Below are 25366 nucleotides of genomic sequence, written 5' to 3' on the forward strand. Positions count from 1 at the left end.
TTGGTGGTTCCCGAGTTTGGATAATTGGTCAGTTGCCTGCTTTGGATGGTGTTGTACTCCCTCTGAAAGAGCAGGCCCGTAGTCTGGGGGTGCTCCTGGATCCATCTTTGTCGCTAGAGGCCCAGGTGATCTCACTGGCTAGGAGTGCCTTTTACCAGCTTCGGCAGGTAAGACAGCTGCTGCTGTTTATGGAGTGGGATAGCCTGACCACTGTGGTCCATGCACTGGTAACCTCCAGGTTGGATTACTGTAATGCGCTCTATGTGTGGCTGCCCTTGAGGTTGGTCCGGAAGCTGTAGCTGGTGCAAAATGCAGCTGCATGACTGCTCAGTGGGGCAGGATGCCAACCTGTCACACCATTCCTGAAAGAATCGCACTGGCTGCCCATTAGCTACCAGGCTAGGTTCAAGGTTCTGGTCTTGGTGTACAAAGCCCTATACAGTTTAGGACCAGGATACCTGAAAGATTATCTTACCCCTTATATACCTAGTCGACCTGCAGATACCATCTTATCAGGTGGTCCATTCTGCATAACATAGAAAGTGGACCTTTGGTGCTATGGCACCTACCTTTGGAATTCCCTCCGCTTAAATATTAGACAGGTGCCATCTCCGTTTTCTTTTCAGCGCCTACTGAGGACTTTCCTCTTTCAACAAGCCTTATAAGTAGAGACCTTATCCCAATTTGCGTCTCTGTTGGAATTGCTTTTTAAGATGTTTTTAAAAATGTAAAAATGTTTTTAAAGATGTTTTAATATATTTTAAAGTCTGTTTTTATGATGTTTTAGAGTATTTTTAGTGTTTTTGTTTGCCACTCTGGGCTCCTACCAAGAGGGAGGGCAGGATATAAATTTAATAAATAAATAAAAACATCTGGCAAAAGGATATATAACTAGCTCCATACTGTTACAAGTAACATTTCATGCACTTCCCAAATCTTCCACAATGGTCAATTGTTTAATTTTTTTAAAACAAAACATGCTTTGTGCAACAAGAAAAAGACATATGATGCATAAGCAGCATGCACAAGATCCCTGGGTTCATGTTTACAGCGTGTTCAAATGCAGATGTGTTTGGCAGTATAGGCTACAAAGGTTTCTTAAAATTCTGTAGCTTTGAAAAGAAATTAGCTGAGATGCTGTGTTTGCCCCAAGTGGCTGTATCCTGTTTTCTTGCCTAGAATTCTTATTGTTGCCATCTTGCAGGAACAATTGGTTGAAAACTCAGGAAAGTAATTTTTTAAATAAAAACTGAGGCAAACAAAGAAGTATTGGGAGGAGTTTTTTTTAAAGAGTTGGGAGCTAAGAGCGCAAAAGTTGCAGCTTATGGTGCTCTTTTCTGGCATACCAGTGGACTGTGCCCTTCTTCTTAATATATAGCCCATCACACCTCTCTGGCAAAGCTATTCTCATGAGTGGTGGTTTTCTGATTGCAAGTGAATTCTGAGAAAACATTAATCAGATTGCTGGTATACCTAGTCTATGGAAGATTGATCTCACTTTCAAGGGAAAAAATAGACTCCCAAGATGTTAAATTGCCAAGTACCTTACAGATTAAAAATTATAGTATTACAGAAATCTTCAGGGTATAGAGCACTAAAACTGTCCTTGTCTCATTTTTGGAAGACCCAAAATACGTCTCTACCAGTGTCTGAAATAAATCATTCATCCATATACTGTTCTTTTTAATCAGAGTCAAAGAAAACCTCCAAGGTTTCTGTCTAAAACGCTTCATGTGCAGAACCAATTAAGGCCTAGAGCCAGGAGGCAGTGTATGCAGGGAATGACAGTTCTGCCCAGTGAGTTAAAAATCACTTTGCAAACTGGCAGACTTTTGTGTTTCCTCCTGTGGGAGAGAAGTCAAAAGATGCATTTGCTGTTTAGATGCCAGTAAGAACAGGAGGACCGTGTTCTCTCAAAGAGAAGCTGATGGCTGTGCAAAAAAAGGTCCCTGAGGGATACATTTTCTATTTCAATACTTCTGCCAGAAACATTTGGTTAATATACTGTATATGTTCCCAGTTCTTGGCTAATTTTGTTCATGATGCCACTTGAAGAAATGGTGTGCTTGGCAGTGGACATGGTATTCTGGGTAGATAGTTGTCTTCTGATAATGGATATGCCAAGAACTCTAATAAAGGGATGGAAGCCATTCTCTCCCCCTGCCTTTCTTGCAGGTCAGGTCTAATGGATACAATATCTTATGTGAGATATGGTTTTTAATAGGTTTTGAATTTTTTTCCTGCCAGTGCCTTGGGCTCATAGGAAGCTGCTATATACTGAGTCAGAGCATTAATTTGCCTAGCTCAGGGTTGTCTGCGCTAACTGGCAGTGGTTTCAGGAAGAAGTCCTTTCCCAGCCCTACTTGGGAGATGCTAGCGCAGGAATCTGGAATATTTGGCATGCAAAATGTCATCTATACTTGAGATGCGGCCCTAATTATCCATTGTGGCTCCTGCCTACTGAATATGTTTTTGCATGTGTTCTTCATGCTGTTTTTGGTTCTGAAATTCTGTGCAACTCTTTTATTTATGTGGGCACTTCTTTAAGAATGGTAATGAATCCTATTTCCTAGAAGGGAAGGGGTCGTAGTTCAATGGCAGAGCATCTCCCTTGCATGCAGAAGGTCCTAAATTCAATCCTCGGCATCTCCAGGTAGGGTTGGGAGGGAATCTTGCTTAAAACCCTGGAGAGACGCTTCCAGTCAGTGTAGACAATACTGAGCTAGAGGAACCCAGGGTCTCTCTCAGTATAAGGCAACTTCCTCAGTCAGCAATGGTGTACCAAGAGCGAAGCGGTGGGGGTGGTCCGCCCTGGGTGCAGGCAGTAAGGGGGTGCATTGTCGGGCGCAGTTCGTGTCTCCAACCCCTGTGGTACTACATACTCCCGCATGCGCACGAGGTCAGTCAGTCAGCTCAATTGGGTGGTACTGGCCAGCCAGCCGGCCTGCTTGTGCCTGTTTGTCGTGGGCTTCCCTATGGCTGCGCCGCTGAGGCACTGAGGGGAGGAGGAAAAGGAAAAGGGGGTGTGGGTCTGCCGGGCTCAGGGCTGAGCGTGCGGAGGCGGAGTGGGAGAGATGGGTGGAGCAGCATCTGCTGCCGCCGCTACCTGTACAGGATCTGAGCCTTGTGGCTTCTTCCTCTTCCCAAGAGGAACCGGCAAAGGCGGGGAGCCCTGCGTGGCCATGCACAGCTGGTTTTGGGGTGCTGCTGCCGCCGCTGGCATCTTCAGGGCTTTCCTCCCCTCCAGGCGGTAGTGGCTGTTGGGGTCGCTACCAGCTGCTGTTGTCAGGCCGGGGCCTGGCTGAGCGGTACCGGAGAATTTACACCACGGTGGCCCTGAGCGAGCGGGAGCAGGCCGACCAAGCAGGCAGGTAATTTTGGCAAATCCTGTTCAATCTGTAGACATCTAATTAGGGAAAGGGGCCCATGCCATCTCATTGTGAACACTCAGCTAGATGGTAAACTCCACAAAATATATGGAATAGGAAACTTTCTTTTCTGCAAGGCCCACATGCTGCAGGTGATTAAGCGATGGGGCTCTATATTCTGTGTAAACATCTAAGACCTCTTTATGTAAACATAATATTCCATGTGTTTGCCAATGCAGCGTTTTGCGTTGTTTCCAAACAGGTTATGTCAGGTGTCAAAGTAATTTTGCTACTGCCATTGCCCTTCCACCTCAAGATGATATTCCCTTTTATTTATTTATTTATTACATATGTATACTGCCCCATAGCTGAAGCTCTCTGGGCGGTTTACAACAATCTGTGTTTTAATCTGTGTTTACCTAATGCATGAAAATTAGATGACGGAAAAGAGAATTGGGGTTACTATTGAACAATTCCTAATGAGAATTAGCATATTTTATCAGTCATTGAGTAAGATGATATAGATGTGTCTGCACTGAAGCATGGGAACTTGGGCCTGTTCCAGTGTTATTCTTTTCTCTCTATGTAGGAGTACCTATTGAGGAATACCTGTGGAAAAATTTAAGTAGAATGTAAAATCCACATAGATTTGGGCAGGGAAGAAAAAGCCCTTGTTTCCAGAGCATGGCTTTTCAAAATCCATATGGGTTTTGAATTGACATAACATTTTTACCATCAGATTTCTCTGGAGAAATGTTGCTTTAGAATCAGTCCCTACTGACGGGTTGTGGAATAGGTACCTACTCAAATAGTTAGAGTGCATGTGTGTGTGTTGTATGCCTTCAAGTCAATTACGACTTATAGTGACCCTATAAATTAGCAACCTCTAATAGAGCTTGTTATAAACCACCCTGTTCAGATCTTATAAGTTCAGGTCTGTGGCTTCCTTTATGGAATCAATCCATCTCTTGTTTGGCCTTCCTCTTTTTCTACTCTCTTCTGTTTTTCCCAGTATTATCTTTTCTAGTGAATCATGTCTTCTCATGATGTGTCCAAAGTATGATGGACCTCAGTTTCATCATTTTAGCTTCTAGTGATAATTTAATTATCTAATCTGGTTTAATTTGTTCTTTATCTTTTTCGCAGTCCATGGTATCTGCAAAGCTCTCCTCCAATACCACATTTCAAATGAGTTTATATAATTTAAATTTACAGAATATACAGAAGATATTACTTACAAGGGACATCTCAGCCAGGAATAGATTGCCTCTTACTTTGTCAGTGTGGAGATGCAGTACTTTCCAAAGTAGGCACAAGTTACAGAATAGACTACTTACTAAAGGGCAAAGGTTCCCAAACTGTGGTCCATGGACCACTGGCAGCCCACAAGCTTCATTCAGGTGGTTTGTGGCATGCCCATATTAAATATTCATATTGATTTTTAATTGTATTTTTATTCTTTTATTTCTTGTATTGTATTTTATGGTATTACAATTTGAATTCTATGGAATGCCCACTGTAATACAATAGAATACAATATAAGAAACAAAAGAAGCAATAAAAATGCAATTAAAAACCATACAGCATCTACAATTGCTGCAACAGGCAGAAAAATCCTTAAGTGGTCTGCCAGAACAATTGGCAAGTTTTCAAGTGGGGGAGAAAGGTTTGGGATCCACTGCTTTAAGATAATAAATGAGATTGCAATTATGGCTGCAATCCTAACCCCTGCCTGGCATTGGTGGGGCTTGATGGTGTAGCTACCACCACCTCCACAGGCTGCACTGATCAGAATGTGAGGAAAGGAGGTGGCCCAGACCCTCCCCCTGAAATGCTCTGTTTTGAGAGTTTCCGCTTGATATCGTAGTGATAACGTCATCCTCCATTTGGGCAGGTACATTGGGGAGCTCCTCTCCAAATCCATCCAGAATTCCTCTAGCATTGTGGTTTGGAGGTTGGGATTGCTCTGTATATTATTGGCACTGAATAACTAGAACTCTTGAAATCACACTTAAATCTGTTGCCATGTGTTGGATATCAAAGGTCAGTGGTTCTTGTTAGTAATCCCTGAAGGAAGGCAAGCTAAGACGTTGAAGTCATTGACAAATTTGCAGAAGTTAAGGCTCGAAAACAGAAACTGTAATATTATTCATTACTGCAACAGACCAATATGTAGGTATATGTTTTTTCCGTATTTTCAAAAAATACATTAATGTAATTAAAAAGTATTAATCCATTACTTTTTTCCTTTTTTGGACTGTAATATTTATTTTATTTTTTATTTTTTAATTTTTTTTACTGGCATGATTATATATACGAAGTTCAATCAAAGAAAATTTTCACTATCTGCATTTCTTTTCTGGCCATTATTATTATTTGTTTCATTTCATGATTATTACTGAAAATAATTTTGTCGTATACAGGAGGGGGTGTTAAAAAATGGTCTGTTCCGGGTGTCAAATATGCTAGGTACGGCACTGTCAGTCAGTGTTGAACCTAAAGGTTAAAGACGGTTAAACATAAAATTTGTGGAAGTAGAGCCTTTTGAGTTGGAGTGGGGAGGTGCAAAGATTTTTGCAAAACAAAAGAACAGTTATCTTCTGGTACTCTTATCTAATAATTGTCTTTAATAAAGAAGAGGAATAATGCCTGTTTTTCCCCTGACACTTAGACTAACAGTTTGTCATGGAGGCATGCCCATTTGTTTACACGATTCCTCTGGTGTCCCAGTAAGAGAGAATTTCCATCTACTTCCCTGCTACATATATTTGGGAGGAAAATTACTTGTCAGACTCCTAGTTGGCTAATAGTTGGCAAGCTGTAGAATGCTCATTTATAAGTTGCCTAAGAAATTTTGAGTAGCCCCCACCCCAACCTGTGCAAACCCTTGGTTTCAGAGAATCTTTCCCTTGGAGTGTATAACATGCCAAATGAGAGAATTGCATAAATGGAGCAAAGGACTTCTTATCATAGGGCAGGGTTGTTCATTGATACAGCTCACATGATGTTTGGAGGCTATATCCTTTCATCAGCATGTCTGGTTTTTCTGTCATTTTGCTGTGTGTAACCTCCTCCATCCTGAACGCTTGGGATTGAAAACAAAAAAATAATAAACTATTGAGACATTGAAAAGATTTTTTTTACAACTGTGAATATTCATAATCCCACATGGTTAAATATGATGTAGTTGCACAAATGAACCCTGTGTAGGTATGGGCTAAGAAGTATTTTTTTACTGAGGCTATAAGATTTTCTGTGAAACCACACAGTCATAGTAACCATATTGGTTTGGATTGTTCATATGGTGGTTGCTGCCTTCTGTCCCTTTTGGACTGGCTAGTCCAAGAGTCTTAACAAATAAAAGTCACAGGATTATAATACTTACAATTTCTCTAATTGCAGGTTGGCCTGGTTTACATGTTCAATCTCATAGTTGGGACAGGAGCTTTAACTATGCCAAAGGCCTTTGCTACTGCTGGTTGGCTTGTCAGTCTCATCCTAATAATGTTCCTGGGGTTCATGAGGTAAGAGTTTGCTGCATGTCACTTCTGTTGACATCCTATTGGGAACTTGTAAATTGGAAAAATGTGGTCTGTAGTAATACAGCCCACTTGCCACTCAGCTATTGTGGTTCATTCCTCTCCATGTGCTCAGGAGTAAGACTATAGTTCTTTCTCTGCCCATTTGGCACACTAGTCTGACCTCCATTGCCACCTTATGTCCATGCATAGGTGTTCAAATAGGGAGTGTGTGTGCAAACACCATGGTCAATATCTCAGATTGGATATTGATTGCATAATCTGAGTTTATATATCTTGCAGTTTACATGTGTACACCCTATTTGAACATTGTGCCCAGTAGTATCAGAGACAGGTCAGGTGATGCATGGATGGGCAGGAAGGAAAGGCTTGTTTCCTGGCACATGTTGAGTAGCAATCTGGGTAAGAGGTTTATCTGTCTAATGAATAGCAAAAATTAATAGTTTTATATTATTATTATTATTATTATTATTATTATATCTTGCCTTCTTCCCAAAGTAGCCCCCCAAAAACTGTTTACATATCCATTTTAACCCTCTATCCTGTTTCCGAGCTTTTTGTCTGCGGCCAAGGTAAAAGGACTTTGCTCTTTTGCTTTTCTCCAGTCTTGATGTAGTTATCTCCCATAGATTAGGATCTTGTCTCTTGCTTCTTAAAGGAATTTTGTTTGTTATTAGCAGTGTAAAGCTGATATAGTTTTGACATTGCTACCATCTAAACTGCAAAAGTCAAATCTCACCAAAACACTTTTGGTTGTAGAAGAGGTGGTTATCTGGTACTACTGACAGGGTTGCTCCTTGGCATCCTCTTCTCAAACTCTGAAGGAGCCTAGACCAATGATTTATTCAGTAGCTGTGTTAATTGAAGCAGATTGATAGTTATCTTGAGCAGAAGTGGAAACATTTGTGAATTTGACCAAGCGCAGCATAGAAGCCACTTGCAGGCCTGTGAAGTGGCAGTGAAGAGATCCCTCCCTCTGCCATCACTGAGTCAGCTGAACTGTGTCCAGCTAAACCTTTCTGAGTGTTCTGAAGCTTATTAATTCCAGGCTTCATGTTCCTGGACAGGAGCAGGAAACCTGGTCGAGCAGAGTCACATAGCCTCCCAGCAAAGGCATCACTGTCACCTACCAGGAGGGGTGAGGCAGCACCCAGTTTTGCTGCTCCTGTGCAGTTCCAACCTTGTCGATGCCTCATCCTCCTGGTGAGCAGAAGCAGTATACTTGCAGGGAGGCTACTATTGAAGCTGTTTCCCATTGCATGGTGAATCATTGTAATTCTTACTGCAGTTCCTTTGTTTGCTTCTTTGCTAATGAAGTAGCTCAGATTTCATATGACTTGGATGCTGCTGTGGGTGCTAAATTAATGCTGGCAGTATCATACGTACCCACTCTATGCAAAATGCTTGCATCGTTTCAGCTTGGCTTCTCCTGAAGATACCAAGTTGGTTCTGCGTATTGTGAAGGCTACTATTTCTGTTTTCAGATTGTATGAAAATATAAATGAATATATTGTCAGGACATCTGTTAGGCTTTATTGCATGTTAACAGGGATGGGGAGAATAACTTTTGGCAGAAGTTTTTGGTTCTTCATAATGTATAATTCTGTCATTTTTAAGTCAGATATGTGGGAAATGCAAACTTCAAAGTGATTATAGCTGCTGAGCAAGTGTTTTTCTAGTGTAGTATTAAAATGCATAAGGATGTAACTTGACATACAAGCCATGTGTGTTATATTCTTTCCCTTTAGCTTTTGAAATCCGATAGATAAAACAGATTATTAGCTGAAGGTTTATAGCATTGGTAATGTTTTGAGCAGTGTGCAGGGGGAACTCCAGAAGTACTAAAGTATCACTTTTCTGATTAAATGTAAAATCTTGCCTTAACTAATGTAATTTTTAAGATTGTATATATATTCTTAATTCCTAATTTATCCTTCTGAATGTCAGGGATCTACAAAAACCAGTTGGTTTGCAGGGATTATAAATCTCTTTTGGGTGACCTCCTGCTCCTGGATGTTGAACACAATGTGGGAGACCCTTCCCCTCTGCCAGTGTTCCATGCATTGGCAAAAATATGGTGGGGGGGAAGTGTGCATTTACTGCAAGTGGGAGAAACTAGACGTCACTCTTCCATTGAAATCTCTGACATACAGAGAATTCATAGGGAGGGATCAATCTTCCAGATTGGCCAAAACAAGCTGTGGAGATGGACAGAAGAAGTAAGATTCTCTCTGTAAAACTTTGTGGAAGGTGTAAAACTGACCCAGCCCATCTCCTGAACACTACCTGTGTGCCAGAGGGATTGGTGGTGACCACAAATAATGGCTATCTACAAAGACCATCCAAAGTTTCTGGATTCCTGATGAATGTACTTGTAATTTGTTGCAGTTATCGTCTATACTTTACTGTTCCATTGTAAAAGTATTGCCTTTCAACATTGAGTAGCAGTCCTCTCTCTGCCAGTACCCTTTCTCCCTGGGTTGAGACTGGATTTCTTTCGTGTTGAGACTTAATCTTATAAATTGCTTAACATCTGTGGAAGGAAAGGCATTATAAAAGTGTAAATTCTGTTGGATGGGATGCATAAATCCTTGCAGTACTAGTGGCTAAATTGCTTTTGAGGCTTTGTAAAAGAGACTATTTCAAAACCTTGAAGCCTGCCTGTATCATTTATATATTTTCCAATTCATTTCTTGATGCTGTTGGGACATGTGCTGATTTGCAATTAAATGTTTTGTATCAGCCTTGAAATTTATTTATTTTATTTATTTGGTTGCATTTATATACTGTCCACTGGTGCTGAGTGGTTTGAGAATTGTTACCCTGATCCTTCCATTCCTCTCTTTTGCACTTCTGGATCCCTAATATCCTCTGGGGAATATTCAATGCAGTAAAAGAACAAATGGGAAATTATTCAGGCCCCTGGAAGTTGGTGCTGTGCTCTAATCCTAGCAACACTAATTTCTTATTCAAACTTGATAAATGAGTTCAGCTTGTGAAGCAGTAAGAAACCATTTTTGAGGTTTAAATAAGATTGATTTTAGTTTTTAGTAAAAATGAGAAGGAGAAACCTTAAAATGGTCATCTAACTCGGGTAATGACAATTCATTTGTAAGATCAAGAAAGCAAATTGTAATGGAGAACGGGGAACACTGATGGATCACTTGCTCCCAGTCGTCAACTTGGCAGTTTCCAAGTCCCTCATTTCTTAACCTTTTTAAGTGGTTCATTTAACTCTGTTGTGCAAATGGTCTTTGTTTGTGTACCCAAGTGGCATGACTGTTCTGCTGATATAGTCCTGACACTGTTTCATTTGTTTAAGGAATCCTGCTTTTCACTATACATCTTAGAGCAGATGATAGGGAAAAAACACACACAACATTTAAAACATAGACTAAAACATCAGAAATTAGAAAACATTAGAACAATGGCCATAGGGCAAAGTCCAGTCAAAATAAAATTTTATAACTTGGCGCTTGAAATTTTACAGGGACATTTTACAGGGAAATTTTGCCTGACTTCTAAAGAGAGGGAGTTGTATAGAGTTGGACCCACTACACTGAAGACACAATTTCTTGTTGATATGAGTTATGCCATGTGGGACCACTAATAGTGCTCCCTCAGATGATCTCAGTGATTGGCTTGTGACATACGGGGCAAAGAACATTGAATCCAATAGTAGATTGAAAGACAGTGCAGGCCTTTCAACACCACTGTTATGTATTGACAGTAGTCTGTTCTCATCCCCAGTCTAGGCATAGCATTCTGCACTAGCTGAAGCTTCCTGACCAGACCAAGAGCAGCTTCACATAGAGTGTGTTGCAGTAATTGAGCCTTGAAGTTACCAATGCATGGATTACTGTGGTCAGGTTATCCTATCCAGGAACTGCCGTAGCTAAGCATACCAGCCAAACCTAATAAAAGGCACTCCTAGACACCAAGGCCAGCTGTGTCTCAAGTGACAAAGATTGCTCCAGGAGTACTCCCAAACGATGTACCTTCCCCTTCAAAGGGAGTGTAACTCCATCCAGGGCAGGCACTTGACCTGTCTCTCAGATGTGGGAACCTCTCACCCACAAAGCCTCCATCTTCCTAGAATTCAGACCCAATTTATTGGCCCTCATTCAGTCCACCATTGTTCCAGCAACAGTCCAAATCTTTCACAACCTCTCCTGACAAACGTGATGGAGAAATAGCATTGGTTATCAGCATAATGATGATACCTTACCCCAAATCTCCTAATGATCATTCCCAGTGGCTTCATACAGATGGTGAATAGCACTGGGGACAAAATAGTGCTCTGTGGGACCCCATAACATAACCGTGCCAACAGCCTGAAGAGCAGTCTCCCATTGCTACTCTCAGAATATGACCAAGTATGAATGGGACCACTGTAGCACAGTGTCCCTGATGCAGAACTGGGCCAGTTCACCCATAATAGTGTGGTCAATGGTATCAAAAGTAATCTAGTGATAAAGTAGAAGAAGCAGGACCACACTCCTAATAAAGGTCATCCATCAGGGTGACCAGAGCTGATTTAGACCCATGTACTTCCCTCCTCACAGTGGTGAATCTGGCACCTTCACTGTATAGCTTTTGTCATATGCTGAGGATGCACCTCTTCACCTTTCGGCCGGGGTTTGGTACAGAAACAGCCTTGGTCGCCCTGTATGATGACCTCTGTCGGGAGAAAGACAGAGGGAGTGTAACTCTGTTGGTTCTCCTTGATCTCTCAGCGGCTTTTGATACCATCGACCATGGTATCCTTCTGGGACGTCTTGCGGACTTAGGAGTTGGAGGCACTGCTTGGCGGTGGCTGTGCTCCTACCTCAAGAATCGTCTCCAGAAGCTGGTGCTTGGGGAGCATTACTCGAGTCCCTGGATACTCCAATATGGGGTCCCACAGGGTTCAGTTCTGTCCCCCATGCTCTTTAATATCTATATGAAGCCGCTGGGCGAGGTCATTAGGAGATTTGGAGTGCGTTTCCAGCAATATGCTGATGATACGCAGCTCTACTTCTCCTTTTCATCTTCTTCAGGTGAGGCTGTTAATGTACTAAACCACTGCCTGGCCGCGATAATGGACTGGATGAGAGCTAATAAACTGAGACTCAATCCTGACAAGACTGAGATGCTGTTGGTGGGGGGGCTCTCTGCCCAGATGGTTGATGTCCGACCTGCCCTAGATGGGGTTACACTCCCCCTAAAGGAGCAGGTCCGTAGTTTGGGGGTCTTATTAGATCCGCTCCTGTCACTGGAGGCTCAAGTAGCCTCGGTGGCACGGAATGCGTTCTACCAGCTTCGGCTGGTAGCCCAACTACGACCCTATCTGGATAGGGAGAACCTTGCCACAGTTATCCATGCTCTGGTAACCTCTAGATTGGACTACTGTAATGCACTCTACGTAGGGTTACCTCTGAAGACGGTTCGGAAACTTCAGCTGGTGCAGAATGCTGCGGCCAGAGTTCTTACTGGGACAAAAAAATTTGATCATATAACACCTGTCCTGGCCCAGCTGCACTGGCTACCAATATGTTTCCGGGCCAGATTCAAAGTGTTGGTTCTTACCTATAAAGCCCTTAACGGCATCGGACCGCAATACCTGGCGGAACGCCTCTCCCGCTATGTACCTACCCGGTCGCTGCGCTCGACGTCGAAGGCCCTTCTCCGTGTCCCAACGCATAGGGAGGCACGGAGAACGATAACTAGAGCTAGGGCCTTCTCAGTGGTGGCCCCCGAACTATGGAACGCCCTCCCTGATGAGATACGCCTGGCGCCTTCTTTGCTATCTTTTCGGCGCCAGGTAAAGACCTACCTCTTCGCCCAGGCATTTTAAAAATTTTAAAAATTTTAAAATTTGAATTTAAAATTGAAAATTTTTAATTATGTTTTATTGTGTTTTTGTATTTTAACCTGTTTTATTATGCTGTACACCGCCCTGGGAGCTTATTGCTATAGGGTGGTCTAAAAATGTAATAAAATAAATAAATAAAATAAACCTTGGCTTTTGACACTTGAGATGTATATTTTTAAGGCCCTCTCTAGTTGTGAATGTAATTTGATTTAAGCTGTTCTTAATGCATTTTATATTGTTGTGACCTGCCCTGGAACCTACTGGTGAAGTGCTGATAATAAAAATATTAATAATAATAATAATACTGAAATGGTACCTTTCATCCAAGGTACTAAGTCTTCTATAGCCACCATGGTGCACATTATCATAGATGGTGGAATTGTTCCCCATGACTGCCCGTGATCATCATAGTGTAATTAATGTGACTGAACAATGTGATCAGTGATACAGTGAAGTGTCATATGAAATGTGCTCATCCTATAATTTCTTATTCAAATTAGATTAAGTTCTGTAGTTCTCAAGATTTTGGGGTACAATCCCCCAAGACTTTGCTGCAGAAATTCCATTAAAATGAATGGGAGTAGCATAAGAGCATAGTCATGAATTCATGCAGCTCTTTTTCACTTCAGTTAAGGTTATTCAGGAGATGTTCCTAGTGGCTTGTAACTCTTGTGCATTAGTCTTTCAGCCTTCACCAGTGCTGCCACATGGGAGAATATTTGCTCAAGTTAATTTTGTTTAGCCTTGCTGTTAAGAGAGCAACCAGACGAGATGGGGAGCAAGCAGATTTTTTTGTTCATGTGTCCACCTCATTCATGAATTGAGCACAGGGTGGAAAGTGACGCTTTTACATCACATGATGCCCTCTCATGTGAAGATGCCCTCTCATGCGCCTTCCCTCTAATTTGCCTTACTTTTCTGCACTCCATCATTTTAAGCATTTTTGCCCTTCCCAGCCCCAGTTCCAGAAGTGAGCTGGACTGTGGAGAAAAAGCGCTTGAAGTGATGGACAGCAGGAAAATAAAAGTGCCTACAACAATGCAGCATGGGGAGGTAAAGTAAGATGGGGGTAGCTTCAGCTCTTTAAACCCCTCTGACCCTTTTGATGTAAAAATTAGAGTCCCTCCCCTTGTTTATAGATAAACAGGACAGACACCAGAACAATAAATGTGGCTCCCCACATGGTGTATATTCACACCCTATATCACTAATACGGTTTACATTTTGCATCTCAGAATATAACTGTTAAAGACTTTGTGGGTGGTGATGGGATATTCCAGTGCATTTTATTAATTAACTGGTAATGTTATAATCTTCCTGCTAGCTACATGACCACAACTTTTGTCATGGAGGCCATGGCTGCTGCAAATGCTCAGCTTCGCTGGAAGAGAATGGAAAAGCACAAGGTTTGTATGGCAGTTCATTTAGCTCTTAATCATTTTGCTTTATAGCTGGAAAGTATCAGTGGGCCACCTCTGTTTCCATTTCAGTTATGTCAGTAATGTTTGGTATTCAGACGCATATGGTAGGAGGCAGTATACCTCTGAATGCTAGTTGCTGGAGACAGTGGAAAGGGAGAGTGTTCTTGTGCTCAGTTCCTGCTTGCAGGTTTCCCATGGGCTTCTGGTTGGCCACTGTAAGAACAGGATGATGGACTAGATGGGCCATTGGCCTGATCCAACAGGCTCTTCTTAATATGGCTATAGATTCTGAGGTTCAGCCTTTTGGTGGAGAAACTGAAGCAATAAGCATATCAGAAGTCTTTCAGATGGAGAGATCTAGTCTTCCTTCTGGCAAGTAAAGACTCCTTGCTTCTTAGTAAGCTTGTCATTCTGTTTCTTGTTAGAATTCTGAAATAATCCTATATTTTGAACAGTTAATGCTAATCTCTTGCTCTTCTAGGAAGATGATGATGAAGATTCTTCATCTGGGGTTTCTGATAGTGATGTTCTTCTTCCAGATGGCTACGAGCGATCAGAGACACGACCTATCCTATCTGTTCGTAAGTATCTAGCTGGTTCTTCTTTCTTCTTAATAACATGCATGAAGCTTTTTTCATTTCCATAAGAGTTCCCTTCAGTGCAGACAACAAATAAGACATGTCCTACTTTTCCTGCATCTTGTATACACATATATATGTACTAGCTTTCTGAGATACACTATTGTTTTTACAACTGAAGAAAGCTAGTTCATCAAGCCACTGAAAACCCTTTTTCTTTCTTGCTGTGCTTCCATGAGGTTTCAGTGACACAGAAATGTCATTGAAAAAGCCCATGAATAGTTTTTATTTATTTTATTTATACAATTATTTATGAATTGCCTTTCTGCCTAAAAGGTTAACTTTGACACTGACTTACAACAATCTACAACCTTGCAAGTAAAGTCCACAAAACCTAACACCACACAAAGTTTTATTTGTCCTTCCACATACCTAATTTCAAAACAAAAGAATCCCAAGTGTTGTAAAAGTTTCCTCCTTTGGGTCTCCTGTAGGCAATTCTTGTTACACAGGAAAGCATTACTTTACATGACTGAACCAGATGGAGAGAGAATGGGTTATGGCTTGAGTGGGTCCCATCTTTGAGAAGTAGTCTAAGAGTTTCCTTTGTTCTAACCCTGCAGAGAGACGAGGAGTACCTAATATTTTTGAAATCACTGAAAGGGTGGAGATGGGTCAGATGGCCTCCATGTTCTTCAATAAAGGTAAATCCCTCCAAGCCATGAAGGCTCTGCTTTACATTAAATGTGTTATGCTGTTTTTCATCTAACCTAGTCAGTTGTTTTGCTAAATGTTCTTAGCAGTTAGTAATTTTACTTGAGGAATAACAGTTTCAAGTGAAAACCAAACCACTGTATTAGGAATGCACTTTTCCATGTGAAGAATAGTATAGTAATGTTCAGTTTTAATTGCCGTGATAGATAACTTCACCCAGCAGAGGGTGCTCAGATCACAAATGAGAATTCAAGACAGGATTAATTGAATAGGTGTTTAATGATATGTTAAGTATTTGGCTTGTAATTCACAAAAAAGCTTCCTACTGTTGTTGCCCTTTGCAATAAATAAACTGTGCTGTCAAATCTTTCCTTCCAAAGGAGAGAATTAAATATTGAATAATTACAGTAAGCTTGGTGAATGAAGGCCCCCCTCAAAGTTGTGGATAGCCCTAAGTAGAGTTTTGTGATTTGTGCTTCTGCTCTGATCTGTAAAATGTAAAAATCTTGGTGATCCAGAATTTTGAAATAATCATGCAAGTTTCACAGATCCACGAGTACATTGTTAGTTATGGAATTTAGTTTTTACACGCACGCGTGCACACACACACACACACACACACTATCTATCTATCTATCTATCTATCTATCTATCTATCTATCTATCTATCTATCTATCTATCTATCTATCTATCTATCTATCTATCTATCTATCTATCTATCTATCTATCTATCTATCTATCTATCTATCTATCTATCTATCTATCTATCTATCTAATCTGAATGAGGCTTAGTGTATATCTCAAGAAGAAGTTGTGCAGGAAAAGTAAAACATGTAGCTGGTGTCTGCTGAAGTCCTTGAAATGGATGTGAGGTAGAGGTGATCTTAAGCCTGTAGCCTCTATATGTACCACTTAGGTCTGATCTTATTCCCCTTTTCCTTATCTCTGCTGCATCTCCTTCCTTGTCAAAACTGTAATGCAAGAGTAAGTCAATTAATGCAAATTTGGATAATACAGAAATTGGACTAATTTTGGTGGATCATGTACACTCACCCTTTGACTTAAGGGTGTTAAGAAAATTCGCTGAACGTGTTGGCAGTCTTTTTTGCCCACACAACCTTTTTGGATGTGCTTAAAAACATTTGATTAAGCATGCCTTGTACTGACCAGTTTAGTGTTTAAATGCTAGAGGATGATTTTTGGAAGCTAGGGTGTACAGATTGAAACTCAAGCTAGTCTGCCAATCAACAGACTACCCTGGCCATTTTAAAAGATTCTGGAGTCAGGTAGGTGATCGTGGGGATTCCTATATGGAGTTGTTTCTCCAAACTTCTCTGAAGGGATTGGACAGCCTTCAGGTAATTTTAAGAGGCTGTGAGTCTCACTGACCATCTGATCGGCAAGATGTTTTGATCCCTTTTTAAGATACTAGCCTTGAAGAGCCTCCCTCTTCTTTAAAGTGGTAGGATACCTGTTTCCCTCCAGATGCTGTTGGACTACAGCTGCCATAATCCCTGTTGGCTGTGGTAACTAGGTCTGATGGTAAGTGAGAGTTCAACAACATCTGGAGGGCCACAGCTTCCCCAATCTTGTTTTAAATGCACTATTTTCCTTAAACCAAGTAGGCTGGAATTGACTGCTTTAATTCCTGGCTTCTGTTTACCAGCTAGGCTTGGATTTTGCATGCATCTCTTATTCTTACTACATCTATTCACCTGTGTCGCTGGGCAGGTTTTCTGGTTTGTGTAGAAGCCTTTCTCCTTAGTTGCTCTGGATGTCTGCTCCACCCTCGGCCACATTGGGGCTCCCTTCAGGTGCCCAATTTTCTCAGCTATTCTAATTCTGTAGTCCCATCTTTCACTTTGAAAATCAAAAAGGCTTCTTGCAGTTAAGTATAACCAGAATTTGTACATGCTTATTTTAATGAACTGAAATCAGAGCTATTTGCTGTTCAGAGAGAATTTCTGACCTTCTCATTCTGCATGTTATGTGGTTTTATTTGAGCCCTGAAACAACTGTGTGCTAATAGTATGCCCAGACAAGAACCTGGCAGGTTTGTTATTAGGGGAGAGATTTATGTGATACAGTCAGTGAATAAGACTTGTGGAGTTTCATGGCTAAGTGAAGAAGTGTTGTAGCTCTGTTATACCTCCTTTTGAGAGTTATTGGCCTGTTAAAAGCAAAATCCTTGTTTTTACTGTATTCTTTGCTCATTTCCCTTGACTATTTTAATGATTTGACATGGAATGCATCTGCAGTTGTAGGAGTCAAGCTGTGGATAAATCTTCCACTTCTGATTTGACTGCTTTCTGTAGGGAATAGATTTGCAGTCTTAACTGTTAAAGAGAGACAAGGGCCTGTGAAAGGAAACTATTCTGAAGGATAGGTGGGTGCTCTCTATCAGGGATCCAGGAGTCATTTATTGTGATAATGGATTCAAGGCACATACATCATGTACCATCCTTGCAGGAAGTCATTGATCTTCCTGTTTTGTGTCCAGTAATGAAAATATTGATCAATGAAGGTTGGTGGCAGTTTATAAAACAGAACTGACACTAATGTCCATATGTAGGTGGAGGCTAATGGGCGGTGCCCTCACCTAAAATCCTCAGTTGTAAAGTTCAGCCTGAGATGTCTGTCTTGAATAAATAACACAATTGGGGAACCTGAGATGTTCTACAGAGGACAGCATATAGCTAATGAGTTGTGGTTTCAAATTATTACATGCTTTAAAATAGAACACAGATTGTATGATTATTCTAAATGCCTTCAGCTACTGTGGTTAAGGCACAGCCATTCATCATGTAGCCTAAGAAGTGAAAGGGAGTTGTGTGTCCAGCAATACATTCTGCAAGTTTTTTTCCCTAGTAGATACCTAGTGTAAATTTTTGGTCAGAGGTAGGAGCATGTTTCACACCCATATGTTCAAATCAAATCAAATATATTTATTACGGTCATAGACCAGAACACATACATACAGATTAATACACAGCAGTAGCAATAGCAAAATACAATAAACATCTAAAAATCTAAAATTCTAAAAAAACAACAGTTAATCGATTAAAAATTTCAGTTAAAAATTAAGCTACAAATGTCTCTACCTTATGGTTATCAGAGATCTTCTACACAGAATAGCAGCAGAACAAAAGCTGGCAACCTTAGCTGTTACCGATGGGGAATGCTCAGATAGAAGATAATCTACATAAAAAGTTTCAGACCTACCAGGGAGATCTTGCAGAATGGGAGAAATCAGGTGAAGTCTAAGATCTCGGTAAAAAGGACAGAAGAGTAGTACATGTCCAATCGTTTCTACTTCTTCATTACCACACGGGCATAATCTATTTTTATAAGGTATTTTTTTATAACGCCCTTCCAGTAGAGCCGATGGGAGAATGTTAAACCTAGCCCACGTAAAGGCTCTTCTAAATCTGGGTAAGGTTAAAGTGTTCAGATAAGGAGCCATTACAAATGGCCTTGGATTATATCTGCGCTTGGTGATCAGCAGCAGATGACCCTGGAGATCTACATCTCGTATCCGTTGTGCTATGACTTCTTTAGCTTTTATATAACCCAAACTAATAATCATTGGCAGGGAAAATCCTAAACTTAATATTTTAGCATTGATCATCTTCTTCCACTTAGATTGGAAGGCATCCGAGAGTGTGAGTGGTGTCAGACCCACGGGGGTGAATATCATCTTCAGCCAGGAATTAATTCTATATGACCAAACACGTGATTCAATAGTAGGGAGCCCTACCTCTAACCGGAGAATATTACTGGGGATACATCGAGGGGCAGCCAGCACAGCTCTAAGAAAGCTATTTTGTACTGCTTCAAGGGGAGAATAATTCTCATAGGTACTGGCTTGAGCCCCATACAATAGCTGAGGTATGATCTTCATAACAAATACCTTAATTGCTGCAGGAAGGTATTGACCGCCCCTATTATAATAAAAGGAGAGAAGAGCTCTCGTGGTTCTTTGGGCGTTGGATATAGCAGCTTTTAAATGTGGGCCCCAGGATCCCTTAGAATGAAATATCACTCCCAGGTATTTAAAAACGTCTACTTGGTCAATTGGGTGCTTCTGAATCCACCATAGATGTTTAGGCTTTTTGTTGGAAAATACCAAGACTTTTGTTTTATCGTAGTTAATTGACAGAGACTCAGTATTGCAATAATTTGCAAGTGCTGCCAGAAGACGTCTCATGCCAACACTTGACCGTGATAGCAGGGCTATATCGTCCGCATACATAAGAATGGGTACAAACTTCTCATTCAGACTTGGTGAATGTGAATGCACCCTGTGCAGACTGCCTACTAGCGAGTTGATATATAGATTGAAAAGAAGGGGGGCTAGTATGCATCCCTGTTTTACCCCCTTATAAGTAAATATAGGTCTTGTTAGATGACCTGCCTTATTACACCTGACACGTAGACAGGTATTAGCATATAGGCCACGTATTAAACATAGTAATCTCTTATCAATATTAGTGGCCTCTAATTTCTCCCATAGCCGTTCCCTAGATATAGAGTCGAAGGCCGTCCTAAAGTCTATAAAGGATACATATAAGGAGCCTCCTGAATAGGCAGTATACTTATTGGCTAGATGCTGTAGAACAGAAATATGGTCTGACGTAGAACGCCCCGCTCTCAAGCCAGCTTGTTCCTCTGCTATATTATTGTCCTGATTGACCCATTCTTTTAGTTTGTCATAGAGATGGATGGCATAAAGCTTACTAATAATGGTAAGTAGACTGATCGGCCTATAATTAGATGGATTATCTCTAGGGCCTTTTTTATGTATGGGAACTATTATTGCAAGGCCCCAATCCGGTGGAATTAAAGTTGACTGATCTATCATAGTAAATAGCACTGCTAATATCGGGGCCCACCAATCAGGATTTGCTTTGAAAACTTCTGCCGGTATATTATCTGCACCTGGGGCTTTATTAGATTTTAATTTAGCTATAAGAGAAATAATTTCCCTTGCGGAAACTGGTGACCAGGTTTCTCTTCAGATCGTATAAATCTTTCATATGTTTAGTTTTGTAGTCAGTGACCTAACAGCTTGGGCACCATACCCTGTCGCTGTGATGTTAACTTCCTCCCATTCCCTGCACTTCCTTCTTTTACTTTGTCAGTTTACAGGGTACTGTTTGGGCATTGATTGATAGTCTTTTGCAGAAACCAAGCTGTGGAATTGTGGTGACCTTTTTCAAGTATCTATTAAAGCATGCTTCCTTTGAGCTTTTTGCCCATAAATTCCAACACTTAAGAAAAGTGAGCTTCTTCTTTTAAATACAGAATTTTTAAAAGGAATAAGAAAAAGTTAAATAATAAATTTTTTAAAAGCTTGGCCAAATGAGAGAGAAACTCCCTTTGATCAAAGTTCACAAATAAAAAATTAACTGAGGACAGCCTCTTTGAAGATTTTTACCACATGACTAGTGTTTTAAGTTCAATATCTACTAGAGGTGGTTCAATATGTATTAGAGGTGGCATCCAAGTGGAGAATCCCAAAATGCACTACTTTTTAAAATAACAAGTTTCTAGTTGTTGGAGAGATGTCAGAATACATGAAAGACTGACTTCAAAGTCTAAGACTAGAGTGGGACTGGTCAGGTGAGGCATTCCTAGCATCTTGACTCTTAACATCAACACTAGTTCACATTCCTTTGCTTGCTATTGTTCTGTGAGGCCCATGTATCATACATCTTTTTCCTAGTGATTGCCTCTACCACCCCACCTTCCCAGTTGGGGCCATGTATTTAAATTAGCATTGTCTCAGAAAATTCTGATGTTGAACAAAGTATATATCTAAAATCCAATCTTGAAAAATCAGGGTCAGAGCCAGAGGCAAAAGTGAACGGAACAAATGTAAATACCTTTATAGAGTAGGCTGGTTTCTATACACATTCACACACCTCTTTATCTTGCATCCAGGCAAAAGGCAGTATCAGAGAGTTCAAAGACACATGCCAGCTAGACATGAACATTCGCGAAGCAGGGACAGTGGGGGATGTGGCCGGGAAGGGGGTGTGGTATAAAGAGTCCCAAGGGCCAGGTAGACACTTGGATGGCCGCGTTTGGCCCTGGGCCTAAAGCTCTCCACCCATTTTATGGGATACAAACTCTGTGGAACTGGAATTGCATCTAGTTTTGAAATGGAGCTACTGTAAAATTTGTAAGGTTAATATAGACACTTGGTCGCATACCTGCAGAGTAAAGAAGTCTGCAGGAGGGAAAGCTAAAGACAGAGGCCAAGTCATCATTGCACTGCACTGCCGATTGATTGGGCTAAATTTGTGTACAAGCCATGATGATTAAACTTGGAGAAATGGACAAGGTGTTGACACTAGAGTTGTGAGGTTTCCTCATCCTCCACCATCTCACACATATACACCACACCTTTTTGCCACACATTGTGGAAGTGGGGGCCAATTGACAAAGTAAGATTTGACTATTGTCACATTGCACCTACCATAGTTTCCATGCATTTATGTGAAAATGTAGGTCAAATGTATGTTTATAGTGTAAACTGAGTCAGGTGCCCATTATGCTTTATTCACAGCTGCAGAGTTTAGAAATCTGCTGGCAGTATTCCCATCATCATATGGAAGTTTCTCATAGCGAATGCTTCTAGCCCAACAGCTTGCCATTCCAGATTTAGAGTGCTCATCACACAGGTTCTGAGTTAAATGAAACCATATTTATGATTTTCAGGATTCTAGATAAGCTACCAGATGTTCTAGAATAAAGTTAAGTTCCATGGTATGTGGATCAATTCCTCCCATTTATTGGTTTTGAACCTTTTTTAAGGAGATTCCAGTCTCTATACGTTTAAATAAGGTGACTTTCACCAGAGAATACTAAACATTTAAAATGCATGAAAGATTCTTAGATAGGTTCTGGTGTAAAAAGTAAAACTGCAGGAATAGATTCGTCTAGTCTAAATCTATGTTTAATATTCCCTTTCTTTATAGTGGGAGTCAATTTATTTTATTTCTGTATAATCATCTACCTTTATGGTGATCTGGCGATATATGCAGCAGCTGTCCCAGTTTCTCTCATGCAGGTGACCTGGTGAGTGTGCTTTTGGTGGTAGTATTTTGTAAGCAACAGTTTCTTAGGCATAGCTATTTCACACTGATGGTTCTGGCAGAAGACTGACTTGTGGGTTTCAGTTAATAAATTTGTTTAAATTATTTCTACCCCACTTTTCAAATGAATTTTCAAGCTGCTGATGTGATTTGACAGTGCTTAGCATTTTGACAAACACTGAGATTCATTTTTTACTTCTTTATGGGGCTGCTGTGTTTACTTGATTATTCATTTATTACATTAATTGATTAAAAGGGCCCCGGTTAATTGGGCAGCAGATTTTTAAATGGTTTAAAATAGTTTTGATTTTACAAAAACCATGGATGGCAGGTGCCACTCTACAAGAAGCATTCCCCCATCTCTCCCACACAGGAGGGAATGATTATTCTAATATTAGGGGCCTGATGCAACCCATGTGAGCATAATCTAAAAAACAGATTTTTCTTGAAAATTATTGTTGATTCATATTCATACTAATGCAGCTTTAATCAATCAAATGAAAGTGGTATCATTAAATAACTACTATTTATTTAATCATGTCATAGTCCTATTTTTAAAAGTCTACCTGTACCTTACATGCCAAATCTATAAAGTGGGGTGTTTAAGAATGTGGAGTTCTTGATTAACCAACACTCCACATAATGTGTGCCCTGTAAGGGAAAATTTTCCATTAATCTTTTTTTATTGGGGAAAATGGTGGTTGGGATGTAAATATCTCAATAAGAGTATATTTCTACTTGCATAGGTATGTTAATTATGGTCTGGTTTTGCTCCCCTCTTGTCAGTAGTGTGACTGGCAATCATTCATGCAGTGTTGAAGATGGTACCAAATATAATGACACAGATAAGTGCTGGGGACCGATCAGACGGATTGATGCTTACAGAATTTATCTGGTGAGTACTTGCTGCTTGGGTGAATTTTAAGCCCTTAATTAAATAACTGATTTTGAAGTGATGTTTACACACTAAGAGTGATATCCAGTGTTCCAATGTATTTGGAATAGACCCACTGAAATCTATGAACTTAAGTTACTTAAGTCCATTCGGTGAGATCCAATGTAGCACAAGAAGACATTCATGCACTTGGGCTTCTCCTTCCTTTCTTGATCCCCAAACCTGCTGTGAAGGGTTGAGGGACACTGCAGCCAGGTCTGCTGGGGTTGAACAGAAGCTAGAAATCCCATTGTGTGGGCAGACGGATATTATTGAAAGGCACCCATTGACCTCGATGGATCTATTCTGAATATGACTTCTTTTGATTTAAATTTTAAAGGTGATATTCATCTGCTGTTGTTGACAGCCCCACCCTTTTTTTCTGCTGGGCATTTGTTTCCCAAGTGGCTAGAACATCTTGACACGGTAGCTTTCAGTTGTTCATTCTTGCACTGAAAAGTAGTCCATCCAGCTACAAATGAGTTTGTGTCCACCAAGTTGAGAAGTCAAAGGAATTTGATATTGCTGGTTTCATTGCTGCCATGCTCAAGGTTCTTTGGGGTGCGTTTAAATTGCACTTGTTGTCCTATTTACCTGCTCACAGATTTTTTCATAGTTTTCTTGCTGTTTTGCTGCTGTTCCAGTGTGCTGCAATAACCAGCTGTTCTCTGTCAAGCCATCAATAACTGCATTGCTGGTGAAATGAATGAAGATCTTACAAAGGCTTTGTAGTTTGTATCGAAATTCACCTTGAAGAATCTCTAAATACTTGTTCTCTTTAAATGTCACCATGTATATTTGTGATTAGATGCCTTTTACATTTGAATGTTTCAGACATTTCAATAGTTCTGTGCCATGTATGTTGGCAGATACTTCACAAATGCCCCTTTATATATATATATGTCTCTATTGGCATTGTTTCACTAATATTCCAGTATGTGTTAGCATTTTCTCTGACCTGTAATAGGAATTGCATGTTTTAAAGCATTCTTGTCAGGAACTTGCTTGGACATATAAGTGGCAATTACCTGATAGTATCTAGGCACAAAATATAATAATTGGAATAAGAAATGGGAGGGAGAGGAAAAAACTAAATAAATAAATGAAATTCGTTTTCTGAAAGTCATAACCAACCAAAGAGCTATATGGATACAAATAAATATTGCAGTTGAAGGCTGAAGGTAAACAGAAGTGGTGGCAGGGAAGAAGTGACCTGAAGCAATATATTCAGTTTTCATTTCAGTATGCACGTGCATGTTGGGGGGTTTGTGTGTGCTGATTGGATCACTTCCCTGAGTAGCTCCCTTCTCTCTAACCCCCCCCCCCCAATAATAATACTGAAGCAGGAGCTAGGCCTCAGGAATATTAGCAAATGTCATAGCCTGGTTAATTATTTAAAAGAAATATTACTGCTTTATTAAACTATGTCCGGGCCTATTTCTTGAGAATTTATACATGATTGAAGGTTTTCTCACTGTGGTTCAACAATTCCTGGCCCACCAGAAGGAGTTCGTCAGGAAAGGCAGACATGCAGTAATTACTGCCTGCACTTCTTAGATATTACACCTATAATTCAAAAGGGTAATTGTCATTAGACAGCTTTTTAAAGTTGAGTCTTTTGTGGAAGCAGGAGGCTTACAGCTCTGGGTAGGCAAGTTCTATGTTTTAACTGTATTGCTCCAGCTCCTAAATTTGACAAATCTCTGTAAATGGTGAAGACCCTTTTTTTTAAAAAAAATATTTCTTAAATAAGCAAAATAAAAACAAGGATAAATAACGATGTAAAGTGACATGACGAACAGTCCGAAAGTCAATTATGAGTCCCAGATTTCTTGAAAAGCCAATGACACGTGCTGC

The 25366-nt window shown here is 40.5% G+C and overlaps 1 protein-coding gene across 2 annotated transcripts in view; it reads left to right on the forward strand.

Moving 5' to 3' along the window:
• Positions 1–25366, forward strand: part of TMEM104 (transmembrane protein 104) — a 123749-nt gene that overhangs the window by 20001 nt on the left and 78382 nt on the right. For both annotated transcript variants that reach the window (XM_061616090.1, XM_061616089.1), the window contains exons 3-8: positions 6771–6892; positions 14086–14167; positions 14664–14763; positions 15384–15464; positions 22459–22558; positions 23362–23470. In XM_061616090.1, the coding sequence (XP_061472074.1) occupies positions 6771–6892; positions 14086–14167; positions 14664–14763; positions 15384–15464; positions 22459–22558; positions 23362–23470 (594 nt within the window). The remainder of the gene's footprint in view (positions 1–6770; positions 6893–14085; positions 14168–14663; positions 14764–15383; positions 15465–22458; positions 22559–23361; positions 23471–25366) is intronic.

Source organism: Rhineura floridana, chromosome 3 (genome assembly GCF_030035675.1).
Source record: "Rhineura floridana isolate rRhiFlo1 chromosome 3, rRhiFlo1.hap2, whole genome shotgun sequence".
Lineage (NCBI taxonomy): Eukaryota > Metazoa > Chordata > Lepidosauria > Squamata > Rhineuridae > Rhineura > Rhineura floridana.